Source organism: Oncorhynchus nerka, linkage group LG7, assembly GCF_034236695.1.
Source record: "Oncorhynchus nerka isolate Pitt River linkage group LG7, Oner_Uvic_2.0, whole genome shotgun sequence".
NCBI lineage: Eukaryota > Metazoa > Chordata > Actinopteri > Salmoniformes > Salmonidae > Oncorhynchus > Oncorhynchus nerka.
The window spans coordinates 3,347,078-3,360,645 of NC_088402.1; the positions used below are offsets into that span (position 1 = coordinate 3,347,078).

General features: G+C 47.2%; 1 protein-coding gene across 2 annotated transcripts in view; it reads right to left on the bottom strand.

Annotated features, from left to right (window-relative positions):
- Positions 1-13,132, bottom strand: part of triqk (triple QxxK/R motif containing) — a 38,596-nt gene extending 25,464 nt beyond the window's left edge. Inside the window, exons 1-3 of one of the 2 annotated variants that reach the window (XM_065020121.1) lie at positions 13,044-13,132; positions 12,598-12,663; positions 10,032-10,098 (exon numbers count right to left, since the gene is read on the bottom strand). In XM_065020121.1, the coding sequence (XP_064876193.1) occupies positions 10,032-10,092 (61 nt within the window). In that variant the 5' untranslated portion in view covers positions 10,093-10,098; positions 12,598-12,663; positions 13,044-13,132. Of the gene's footprint in view, positions 1-10,031; positions 10,099-12,593; positions 12,664-13,043 lie in introns of both variants that reach the window. The other variant, XM_065020120.1, reaches the window with a different exon arrangement.
- Positions 13,133-13,568: the final 436 nt, after the last annotated feature.

Genomic DNA, 13,568 nt, shown 5'->3' on the forward strand with positions numbered 1-13,568 from the left:
CCACAGTACTACATAGAGCCATGACTACATGGAACTCTATTCCACAGTACTACATAGAGCCATGACTACATGGAACTCTCTCTATTCCACAGTACTACATAGAGCCATGACTACATGGAACTCTATTCCACAGTACTACATAGAGCCATGACTACATGGAACTCTCTCTATTCCACAGTACTACATAGAGCCATGACTACATGGAACTCTCTCTATTCCACAGTACTACATAGAGCCATGACTACATGGAACTCTATTCCACAGTACTACATAGAGCCATGACTACATGGAACTCTATTCCACAGTACTACATAGAGCCATGACTACATGGAACTCTATTCCACAGTACTACATAGAGCCATGGCTACATGGAACTCTATTCCACAGTACTACATAGAGCCGTGACTACATGGAACTCTATTCCACAGTACTACATAGAGCCGTGACTACATGGAACTCTATTCCACAGTACTACATAGAGCCATGACTACATGGAACTCTATTCCACAGTACTACATAGAGCCATGACTACATGGAACTCTATTCCACAGTACTACATAGAGCCATGACTACATGGAACTCTATTCCACAGTACTACATAGAGCCATGACTACATGGAACTCTATTCCACAGTACTACATAGAGCCATGGCTACATGGAACTCTATTCCACAGTACTACATAGAGCCGTGACTACATGGAACTCTATTCCACAGTACTACATAGAGCCGTGACTACATGGAACTCTATTCCACAGTACTACATAGAGCCGTGACTACATGGAACTCTATTCCACAGTACTACATAGAGCCATGACTACATGGAACTCTATTCCACAGTACTACATAGAGCAATGACTACATGGAACTCTATTCCACAGTACCACATAGAGCCATGACTACATGGAACTCTATTCCACAGTACTACATAGAGCCATGACTACATGGAACTCTATTCCACAGTACTGCATAGAGCCGTGACTACATGGAACTCTATTCCACAGTACTACATAGAGACGTGACTACATGGAACTCTATTCCACAGTACTACATAGAGCCGTGACTACATGGAACTCTATTCCACAGTACTACATAGAGCCATGACTACATGGAACTCTATTCCACAGTACTACATAGAGACGTGACTACATGGAACTCTATTCCACAGTACTACATAGAGACGTGACTACATGGAACTCTATTCCACAGTACTACATAGAGCCGTGACTACATGGAACTCTATTCCACAGTACTACATAGAGACGTGACTACATGGAACTCTATTCCACAGTACTACATAGAGACGTGACTACATGTTGTCATGGCTCTATGTAGTACTGTGGAATAGAGTTCCATGTAGTCATGGCTCTATGTAGTACTGTGGAATAGAGTTCCATGTTGTCATGGCTCTATGTAGTACTGTGGAATAGAGAGAGTTCCATGTAGTCATGGCTCTATGTAGTACTGTGGAATAGAGTTCCATGTAGTCATGGCTCTATGTAGTACTGTGGAATAGAGAGAGTTCCATGTAGTCATGGCTCTATGTAGTACTGTGGAATAGAGTTCCATGTAGTCATGGCTCTATGTAGTACTGTACACCTCCCATAGTCTGTTCTGGACTTGGGGACTGTGAAGAGACCTCTGGTGGCATGTCTTATGGGGTATGCATGGGTGTAGAGACTAAATAACTCCAGTAATTGTGTTTCCTGAGAGATTAGTCAGTAAACATCCTGTCATGTTAAATGTAGTCCTATATGAAGAGACAAATTTGAAATAATTATACATTATTTGTGGCTTTGCCTTACAGGTAGGTTTTTGGGCAACAATGGCATTTAATCACACACCATATCACAGGACTCAGGGTTAGGGAGAGGAGCTGTGGGTGGTGAAGAGCAAGATGTGGGTGATGGACGGTTTTCCTAAACGGTCTGACCATTGAAGAGCTGGTCATGTCTAATAGTTATCTATGGGACTGATACCAGGGTGGAAGAGCTGGTCATGTCTAATAGTTATCTATGGGACTGATACCAGGGTGGAAGAGCTGGTCATGTCTAATAGTTATCTATGTGGGACTGATACCAGTGTGAAGAGCAAGATGTGGGTGATGGACGGTTTTCCTAAACGGTCTGACCATTGAAGAGCTGGTCATGTCTAATAGTTATCTATGGGACTGATACCAGTGTGAAAGAGCTGGTCATGTCTAATAGTTATCTATGGGACTGATACCAGTGTGGAAGAGCTGGTCGTGTCTAATAGTTATCTATGGGACTGATACCAGGGTGGAAGAGCTGGTCATGTCTAATAGTCATCTGTACGTAAACTTCTGATTTCAACTGCAAGTATACACATGTTCCACTGAGGACAGTAACTCAGTGTCTCAGCCTCTAGCGATGCCTTCTTACTGCAAGTTAAACTGCTTTCTCTCGGTTCTCTGAGCAACTTCTGGAGGTTGCTGTCTGTCTGTATAGAGGTGGGCTTTGGAGTACATACACATTTAGTCACAGTTCTCGGTTGCTGCTTCTCAGTCCCTACTGTTTATGGAAACAGGTCTGGAGGTAGAGGCCTTTGTGTTTTCTAGGAGCTCACATCCATCCCATTATCAATCAGCTGCTGTTTCCCCAGAGCAGGTCTATAGAAAGTGACTGCCTGCCTTGGCTCCCTGACCGAAAGAGAACATTATACTGTCTGTCTTTGGTCTCCATCCCAATGAGACGACTCAGAGAACATTATACTGTCTGTCTTTGGTCTCCTCCAATGAGACGACTCAGAACATTATGCCGTCGGTCTTTGGTATCCTCCAATGAGACGACTCAGAACATTATGCCGTCGGTCTTTGGTCTCCTCCAATGAGACGACTCAGAACATTATGCCGTCGGTCTTTGGTATCCTCCAATGAGACGACTCAGAACATTATGCCGTCGGTCTTTGGTCTCCTCCAATGAGACGACTCAGAACATTATGCTGTCATAGGGTGCCATGTAGGACACAGCCTTTGTGAATTATTCTCTTTCAGTTTGAAAGTATGGAGTAGGCTGTGTAGAGCTGTAGGAAAACATTGAATCCCTATTCAATTTTAAGGCAAAAAATTATAATAATTTGAGTTTCACTATGGCACTGTACTATATATGTGCAGTCAGGTTAGAGGTCAAGAGGAGAGAAAACACCTCCTCTCTGCTCCTGAGAAGGCATTATCTGATTTAGTGTCTCGGCAACACCTCCTCTCTGCTCCTGAGAAGGCATTATCTGATTTAGTGTCTTGGCAACACCTCCTCTCTGCTCCTGAGAAGGCATTATCTGATTTCCCATCCTCCCGTCCTCCTCCTCCTCCTCTTCCCTCCCGTCCGCCGCCTCCTCCTCCTCCTCCTCCTCTTCCCTCCTGTCTGCCTCCTCCTCCCTCCCATCCTCCTCGGCCTTCACCTCCCTCCCTCCCATCCTCCTCCTCCTCCTCTTCCCTCCCTCCCATCCTCCTCCCCCACGTCCTCAATCTTCCTCCTCCTCCTCGTCCTTCACCTCCCTCCCGTCCTCCCCTCCTCCCTCCCGTCTGCCTCCTCCTCCTCTTCCCTCCCTGTCCTCCTCCCCCCCGTCCTCAATCTTCCTCCTCCTCCCTCCCTATCCTCTTCCCCCTCAAGTCCTCCTTCACCTCCTGTTCCCGTCCTCCTCCTCTTCCCTCCCTCCTCCTCCTCTTCCCGCCCGTCCTCCTCCTCCTCTTCCCTCCCGTCCTCCTCCTCTTCCTCCATCCCGTCCTCCTCCTCTTCCTCCATCCCGTCCTCCTCCTCTTCCCTCCCGTCCTCCTCCTCTTCCCTCCCGTCCTCCTCCTCCTCTTCCCTCCCGTCCTCCTCCCTCCCGTCCTCCTCCCTCCCGTCCTCCTCCCTCCCGTCCTCCTCCTCTTCCTCCCTCCCGTCCTCCTCCCCCTCCCGTCCTCCTCCCTCCCGTCCTCCTCCTCTTCCCTCCCGTCCTCCTCCTCCTCCTCCTCCTCTTCCCTCCCGTCCTCCTCCCTCCCGTCCTCCTCCTCCTCCTCCCTCCCGTCCTCCTCCTCCTCCCTCCCGTCCTCCTCCCTCCCGTCCTCCCTCCCGTCCTCCTCCTCTTCCTCCCTCCCGTCCTCCTCCTCCTCTTCCTCCCTCCCGTCCTCCTCCTCTTCCTCTTCCCTCCCGTCCTCCTCCTCCTCCTCCTCCTCTTTCTTCCCTCCCGTCCTCCTCCCTCCCGTCCTCCTCCTCTTCCCTCCCCCGTCCTCCTCCTTTTCCCTCCCGTCCTCCTCCTCCTCTTCCCTCCCGTCCTCCTCCTCCTCCTCTTCTTCCCTCCCATTCTCCTCCTCCTCCTCCTCCTCCTCTTCCCTCCCGTCCTCCTCCTCTTCCTCCATCCCGTCCTCCTCCTCTTCCCTCCCGTCCTCCTCCTCTTCCCTCCCGTCCTCCTCCTCCTCCCTCCCGTCCTCCTCCCTCCCGTCCTCCTCCCTCCCGTCCTCCTCCCTCCCGTCCTCCTCCCTCCCGTCCTCCTCCTCTTCCCTCCCGTCCTCCTCCCTCCCGTCCTCCTCCCTCCCGTCCTCCTCCTCCTCCCTCCCGTCCTCCTCCTCCTCCTCCCTCCCGTCCTCCTCCCTCCCGTCCTCCTCCTCTTCCTCCCTCCCGTCCTCCTCCCTCCCGTCCTCCTCCCTCCCGTCCTCCTCCCTCCCGTCCTCCTCCTCTTCCTCCCTCCCGTCCTCCTCCTCCTCCTCTTCCCTCCCGTCCTCCTCCCTCCCGTCCTCCTCCTCCTCCTCCTCCTCTTCTTCCCTCCCGTCCTCCTCCTTCCCGTCCTCCTCCTCTTCCCTCCCGTCCTCCTCCTCCTCTTCCCTCCCGTCCTCCTCCTCCTCTTCCCTCCCGTCCTCCTCCTCCTCCTCTTCCCTCCCGTCCTCCTCCTCCTCCTCTTCCCTCCCGTCCTCCTCCTCTTCTTCCCTCCCGTCCTCCTCCTCCTCTTCCCTCCCGTCCACCTCCTCTTCCCTCCCGTCCTCCTCCTCTTCTTCCCTCCCATCCTCCTCCTCCTCTTCCCTCCCGTCCTCCTCCTCTTCCCTCCCGTCCTCTTCACTCCCGTCCTCCTCCCTCCCGTCCTCCTCCCTCCCGTCCTCCTCCCTCCCGTCCTCCTCCCTCCCGTCCTCCTCCCTCCCGTCCTCCTCCCTCCCGTCCTCCTTCTCCTCCTCCTCCTCTTCCCTCCCGTCCTCCTCCTCTTCCCTCCCGTCCTCCTCTTCCTCCCTCCCGTCCTCCTCCTCTTCCCTCCCTCCCTCCCTCCTCTTCCCTCCCGTCGTCCTCCTCCTCTTCCCTCCCTCCCGTCCTCCTCCTCCTCCCTCCCGTCCTCCTCCTCCCTCCCGTCCTCCTCCCTCCCGTCCTCCTCCTCCTCTTCCCTCCCGTCCTCCTCCTCCTATTCCCTCCCGTCCTCCTCCCTCCCGTCCTCCCTCCCTCCTCCTCTTCCCTCCCGTCCTCCTCCCGTCCTCCTCCCTCCCGTCCTCCTCCCGTCCTCCTCCTCTTCCCTCCCGTCCTCCTCCTCTTCCCTCCCGTCCTCCTCCTCCTCTTCCCTCTCGTCCTCCTCCTCCTCCTCCTCTCGTCCTCCTCCTCCTCCTCCTCTTCCCTCTCGTCCTCCTCCTCCTCCCTCTCGTCCTCCTCCTCCTCCTCCTCTTCCCTCTCGTCCTCCTCCTCTTCTCTCCCGTCCTCTTCTCCCATTCCCTCCTCCCCCATCCAATCCTTTTCTCCCATACTCTCGGCCAGGCAGGTGGGTGGATGACAGCTGACTAGTCAATTATGAACCCATAATAATAGTATTTAAACCCCCAGTGTCAGCAGTGGTCTCTTTTTGACAGTGTCTGACATCCCAGAAGCCTCGCTCTTCATAAAGCTCCAGATTAGTGGCAGCCTATGAATTACCTTAGCGGCATTACCAATGCGGCGTTTCCCTTTCAGGTCTCAAAATAAAATAAAATTGCCTCGTACTATTCTGGAAGATTCTTTTTTTATTTTTATTTTTTTTAAATACTCTTTGTTGTTAACCAGCGGTTCTCTAAAACCGGTTCTTTCTTTTCACAGGGAAATAAAAAGGAGGGCTCGACTGTCTGTGACCTGCGGTTTCAATTGATGAGTAGGAGAACGGCTGCGAGGAAACGTCGCAGAGACAGAGACGTCCCAAACGGCACCCCTGCTCCTTTTACAGTCGACTACTTTTTGGAGCTCTATGGACCCCTGTAGAGGGAACAGGGTACGGTTTGGGCCTCAGCCCGTTGACAAGGGACACAGCGGGAGAGTGGTTTGTTATGTCCCGTGCTTTCATACAGCACTATCATAATGTAGAGATTAGAGCATACAGCACTATCATAGTGTAGAGCTTAGAGCATACAGCACTATCATAGTGTAGAGATTAGAGCATACAGCACTATCATAGTGTAGAGATTAGAGCATACAGCACTATCATAGTGTAGAGATTAGAGCATACAGCACTATCATAGTGTAGAGATTAGAGCATACAGCACTATCATAGTGTAGAGATTAGAGCATACAGCACTATCATAGTGTAGAGATTAGAGCATACAGCACTATCATAGTGTAGAGATTAGAGCATACAGCACTATCATAATGCAGAAGAAGCCTGCCGGTCTCACGGTTACATCTCCAGGCCTGCAAGCACACTGTTGTGTACCTGTAACATCTACATTAAACAGTGAGAAATCATTTTAATAGACAGCATCCCAATAAATCCATTATTTATTTTAGTCAGGTCCAAAGAAACATATGAAGGAAATGTATTTCAGAAGAACAGAATACGAGTTGGTCTACTGTATGTTATCTGGCTGTAGGCTTGTTCATTTATCAGACTAGATACTGTATGTTATCTGGCTATAGACTGGTTCATTTATCAGACTAGATACTGTATGTTATCTGGCTATAGACTGTAGACTTGTTCATTTATCAGACTAGACACTGTATGTTATCTGGCTATAGACTGTAGGCTTGTTCATTTATCAGACTAGATACTGTATATTATCAGGCTGTACACCATCACTGGTATTATCAGGCTGTACACCATCACTGGTATTATCAGGCTGTACACCATCTCTGGTATTATCAGGCTGTAGACCATCACTGGTATTATCAGGCTGTAGACCATCACTGGTATTATCAGGCTGTAGACCATCACTGGTATTATCAGACTGTACACCATCACTGGTATTATCAGACTGTACACCATCACTGGTATTATCAGGCTGTACACCATCACTGGTATTATCAGGCTGTACACCATCACTGGTAACACCATCACTGGTATTATCAGGCTGTACACCATCACTGGTATTATCAGGCTGTAGACCATCACTGGTATTATCAGACTGTAGACCATCACTGGTATTATCAGACTGTACACCATCACTGGTATTATCAGACTGTACACCATCACTGGTATTATCAGACTGTACACCATCACTGGTATTATCAGGCTGTACACCATCACTGGTATTATCAGGCTGTACACCATCACTGGTATTATCAGGCTGTACACCATCACTGGTAACACCATCACTGGTATTATCAGGCTGTACACCATCACTGGTAACACCATCACTGGTATTATCAGGCTGTACACCATCACTGGTATTATCAGGCTGTAGACCATCACTGGTATTATCAGACTGTAGACCATCACTGGTATTATCAGACTGTACACCATCACTGGTATTATCAGGCTGTACACCATCACTGGTATTATCAGGCTGTACACCATCACTGGTATTATCAGGCTGTACACCATCTCTGGTATTATCAGGCTGTAGACCATCACTGGTATTATCAGGCTGTAGACCATCACTGGTATTATCAGGCTGTAGACCATCACTGGTATTATCAGACTGTACACCATCACTGGTATTATCAGACTGTACACCATCACTGGTATTATCAGGCTGTACACCATCACTGGTATTATCAGGCTGTACACCATCACTGGTAACACCATCACTGGTATTATCAGGCTGTACACCATCACTGGTATTATCAGGCTGTAGACCATCACTGGTATTATCAGACTGTAGACCATCACTGGTATTATCAGACTGTAGACCATCACTGGTATTATCAGACTGTACACCATCACTGGTATTATCAGACTGTACACCATCACTGGTATTATCAGGCTGTACACCATCACTGGTATTATCAGGCTGTACACCATCACTGGTATTATCAGGCTGTACACCATCACTGGTAACACCATCACTGGTATTATCAGGCTGTACACCATCACTGGTAACACCATCACTGGTATTATCAGGCTGTACACCATCACTGGTATTATCAGGCTGTAGACCATCACTGGTATTATCAGACTGTAGACCATCACTGGTATTATCAGACTGTACACCATCACTGGTATTATCAGGCTGTACACCATCACTGGTATTATCAGGCTGTACACCATCACTGGTATTATCAGGCTGTACACCATCACTGGTAACACCATCACCGGTATTATCAGGCTGTACACCATCACCGGTATTATCAGGCTGTAGACCATCACTGGTATTATCAGGCTGTAGACCATCACTGGTATTATCAGGCTGTACACCATCACTGGTATTATCAGGCTGTACACCATCACTGGTATTATCAGACTGTACACCATCACTGGTATTATCAGACTGTACACCATCACTGGTATTATCAGGCTGTACACCATCACTGGTATTATCAGGCTGTACACCATCACTGGTATTATCAGGCTGTACACCATCACTGGTATTATCAGGCTGTACACCATCACTGGTAACACCATCACTGGTATTATCAGGCTGTACACCATCACTGGTATTATCAGGCTGTAGACCATCACTGGTATTATCAGACTGTAGACCATCACTGGTATTATCAGACTGTACACCATCACTGGTATTATCAGACTGTACACCATCACTGGTATTATCAGGCTGTACACCATCACTGGTATTATCAGGCTGTACACCATCACTGGTATTATCAGGCTGTACACCATCACTGGTATTATCAGGCTGTACACCATCACTGGTATTATCAGGCTGTACACCATCACTGGTAACACCATCACTGGTATTATCAGGCTGTACACCCATCACCGGTATTATCAGGGTGTAGACCATCACCGGTATTATCAGGCTGTAGACCATCACCGGTATTATCAGGCTGTAGACCATCACCGGTATTATCAGGGTGTACAGCATCACCGGTATTATCAGGCTGTACACCATCACCGGTATTATCAGGCTGTACACCATCACCGGTATTATCAGGCTGTACACCATCACCGGTATTATCAGGCTGTAGACCATCACCGGTATTATCAGGCTGTAGACCATCACCGGTATTATCAGGCTGTAGACCATCACCGGTATTATCAGGCTGTAGACCATCACCGGTATTATCAGGCTGTAGACCATCACCGGTATTATCAGGCTGTAGACCATCACCGGTATTATCAGGCTGTAGACCATCACCGGTATTATCAGGCTGTAGACCATCACCGGTATTATCAGACTGTACACCATCACTGGTATTATCAGACTGTACACCATCACTGGTATTATCAGACTGTACACCATCACTGGTATTATCAGACTGTACACCATCACTGGTATTATCAGGCTGTACACCATCACTGGTATTATCAGGCTGTACACCATCACTGGTATTATCAGGCTGTACACCATCACTGGTATTATCAGGCTGTACACCATCACTGGTATTATCAGGCTGTACACCATCACTGGTATTATCAGGCTGTACACCATCACTGGTATTATCAGGCTGTACACCATCACTGGTAACACCATCACTGGTATTATCAGGCTATACACCATCACTGGTAACACCATCACTGGTATTATCAGGCTGTACACCATCACTGGTATTATCAGGGTGTACAGCATCACTGGTATTATCAGGGTGTACACCATCACTGGTATTATCAGGCTGTACACCATCACTGGTAACACCATCACTGGTATTATCAGGCTGTACCAGCTAGTTACGTTAGCTCTGACTCAGTACAAGAAACTCACCGATCTGTTTCCGGTACTGGTCGACCGGGGCCATCGCAGCGCATGCATCCTTCCTCCCCATCCTCACCTGGGAGGAAGAAGAGTAGAAGAGTTAGCATTGAGGACAATAGGCCTACAGCTAAGTATTACATGAATCTTGAATACAAAACCTTTATTAATCAATGTGGTATTGTATCAAAGCTCTTAGGCCTATACACAGTACTGTTTTACATCAAAACTCTGTTTTAGGGAGATATCTATATCTCTCTACGACGATAGACGTTTTTATATCGTTTCATATTATGCTCTAGCGTTTATTTCGTTGTGTTGCAAATCACTTTACGGAAATAGTTTTTTGTCAATTGGACGTCGCTTTGCATTCTTCGTGTCGTGTGGAAAGAAATGTGCAACAAACAAACAAACATGGAGAACGTGACAGAGACCTAAAAGAGGGGCTACTTCGGTCGCATGGACGTGGTTTGGGAATGAAAAGTCTGACACGGACCAGAAAACCGTCCTCTGCAGAATATGCTGCAGGCCCAAACACCACTAACCTTTACCCACCTACACCCTTCCCACCAACAGGCTCAAACACCACTAACCTCCTTTACTACCTAGAAGAATCATGTGGAACAGTATGGAGAGAGTCTACTACGGATGAGACCCTAAAAAGTACAGGCAAGCGCTCAAAACAAACCCCGACTCAAACGTTGCAAGAGGCTTTCGCCCGCAGGCTTTCTCAGCAGCTTTGACAAACAATCCAACAACCTCCCAACTACCTCATCCATTTACATTTAAGTCATTTAGCAGACGCTCTTATCCAGAGCGACTTACAAATTGGTGCTTTCACCTTATGACATCCAGTGGAGCAGCCACTTTACAATAGTGCATCTAAGTCTTTTAAGGGGGGGGGGGGGGGGGGGGTGAGAAGGAATACTTTATCCTATCCTAGGTATTCCTTAAAGAGGTGGGGTTTCAGGTGTCTCCGGAAGGTGGTGATTGACTCCGCTGTCCTGGCGTCGTGAGGGAGTTTGTTCCACCATTGGGGGGCCAGAGCAGCGAACAGTTTTGACTGGGCTGAGCGGGAACTGTACTTCCTCAGTGGTAGGGAGGCGAGCAGGCCAGAGGTGGATGATCATCCCCATACTGTATTTATTTATCTCTCAGCAGCTTTGACAAACAATCCAACAACCATCCAACTACCTCATCCCCATACTGTATTTATTTATCTTTCTCCTTTGCACCCCAGTATCTCTACTTGCACATCCATCTTCTGCACATCTATCACTCCTGTGTTTAATTGCTATATTGTAATTACTTCTCCAACATGGCCTATTTATTGCCTTACCTCCCTTATCTTACCTCATTTGCACATGCTGTATATAGACATTGTGTATATAGACTTTTTCTACTGTGTTATTGACTGTACGCTTGTTTATTCCATGTGTATCTCCATGTTGTTTGTGATGCACTGCTTTGCTTTATCTTGGCCAGGTCGCAGTTGTAAATGAGAACTTGTTCTCAACTAGCCTACCTGGTTAAATAAAGGTAAAATAATATATATGGTCCTAGTCTGAAGAAGCCTGTAGGTGTGTAGGCGTGTAGGCTAACCCATTGAAACTTGTTCTCAACTAGCCTACCTGGTTAAATAAAGGTAAAATAATATATATGGTCCTAGTCTGAAGAAGCCTGTAGGTGTGTAGGCGTGTAGGCTAACCCATTGAAACTTGTTCTCAACTAGCCTACCTGGTTAAATAAAGGTAAAATAATATATATGGTCCTAGTCTGAAGAAGCCTGTAGGTGTGTAGGCGTGTAGGCTAACCCATTGAAGACTGAGTAACCTGTAGGCTAACCCATTGAAGACTGAGTAACCTGTAGGCTAACCCATTGAAGACTGAGTAACCTGTAGGCTAACCCATTGAAGACTGAGTAACCTGTAGGCTAACCCATTGAAGACTGAGTAACCTGTAGGCTAACCCATTGAAGACTGAGTAACCTGTAGGCTAACCCATTGAAGACTGAGTAACCTGTAGGCTAACCCATTGAAGACTGAGTAACCTGTAGGCTAACCCATTGAAGACTGAGTAACCTGTAGGTGTGTAGGCTAACCCATTGAAGACTGAGTAACCTGTAGGCTAACCCATTGAAGACTGAGTAACCTGTAGGTGTGTAGGCTAACCCATTGAAGACTGAGTAAACAAAAAGGTGTGAGCGTCACAGAGAAAACCATTTGCACCTCCAGCTATACCAAGAAATAGGAGGAAATGCATTTTAAAACAAACCCTATGTCCAGTACAGTGGGATTGGTTGATTAGGGAACAGCACTAGGACCTTGCTTTAATTCACTATAAAATGTCAACCTGGGCAAGGAGGACGCAAAAATCCACAACAGCCATTTTATACCAGAATGTTGATAATAATAGTTGTATATTTTCCCTACGCGGTGATTGTGTCAACTACATATTGTACAACTCTTCAATATCCACTGCAACAGACAGGCTGAACTCAATAATTTAGCTGCACTTTCTGTGCACAATATCGAATGACTACACCCAAATACATTGCTACATTGGTGCACTTACCTACTCAGTAAGTCGAAATATTGTTGCTTATTCAAGGTACTTCTGCATTCTCAGGTTGCCTGTCTGCAGTCTGCAAACATGTAAGAAATAATTGACAGATTTGCTGTATTTTTCCACCAAATTCTCCTTAACATGCCAACACATCACTTCACCCCAATGATCATTTCCTGGTATTCCACGTCACCACTAATGTTAGACAATGTATCCCTCTAATCAGAGACGAGTATTTGCGGAATTGACCAATAGTAGAGTGGAAGGCGGGACTCACAGACAACAACAAAAAACAATCGACATGCGCTTCCACTCATCACAAAAATGTCTAAGAACGGCTTGGTAAGAAGCTATAGACTCAGAAATAGCGAGCAGGACATTACTAACCACAGTGGCACACGTAGTGTAGTGCATGTTTCTGTATAAATATATTGATATGAGCCTCTCCTCCACACTTACCAGACTCTTCTGCTGCAGGCGTACGATCAGTCTTCCGACAATTGACCAACCAACAACCCCGTATCGTTATCTTGAAGGAAGATACCGATTTAAAGGAGAAAGGACTATCTGTGGTTCATTTAGGAGAACATAACATCTGATTCTGTGCAATTTAACTAGGTTTATAAAGATAAAATCAACTGTTAAATACATTCAAATATGGTAATAGTGTATTAAAATAGGGGTCAGATATTTAATATTACACGTTTTCTTTTGGGGGGGGGGGGTAGCCTTCTTAGTCATTACAATATTACCTTCTCAATAACTAACTACTGAATTAAAGAAAAGTATCCAGATATGATTGTAAATCATATAGAGAGATACTGAGCTATATCAGTAGGCCTACATGCTCATCAGATAATAGAAATACCCTCTCAATATTTCTGTTCTTCTTTGTTTCATGATTTATTAAGTCGCTCTGGATAAGAGCGTCTGCTAAATGACTTAAATGTAACAGCAATTTACATGTCTCTTTGTTTGCTGGGT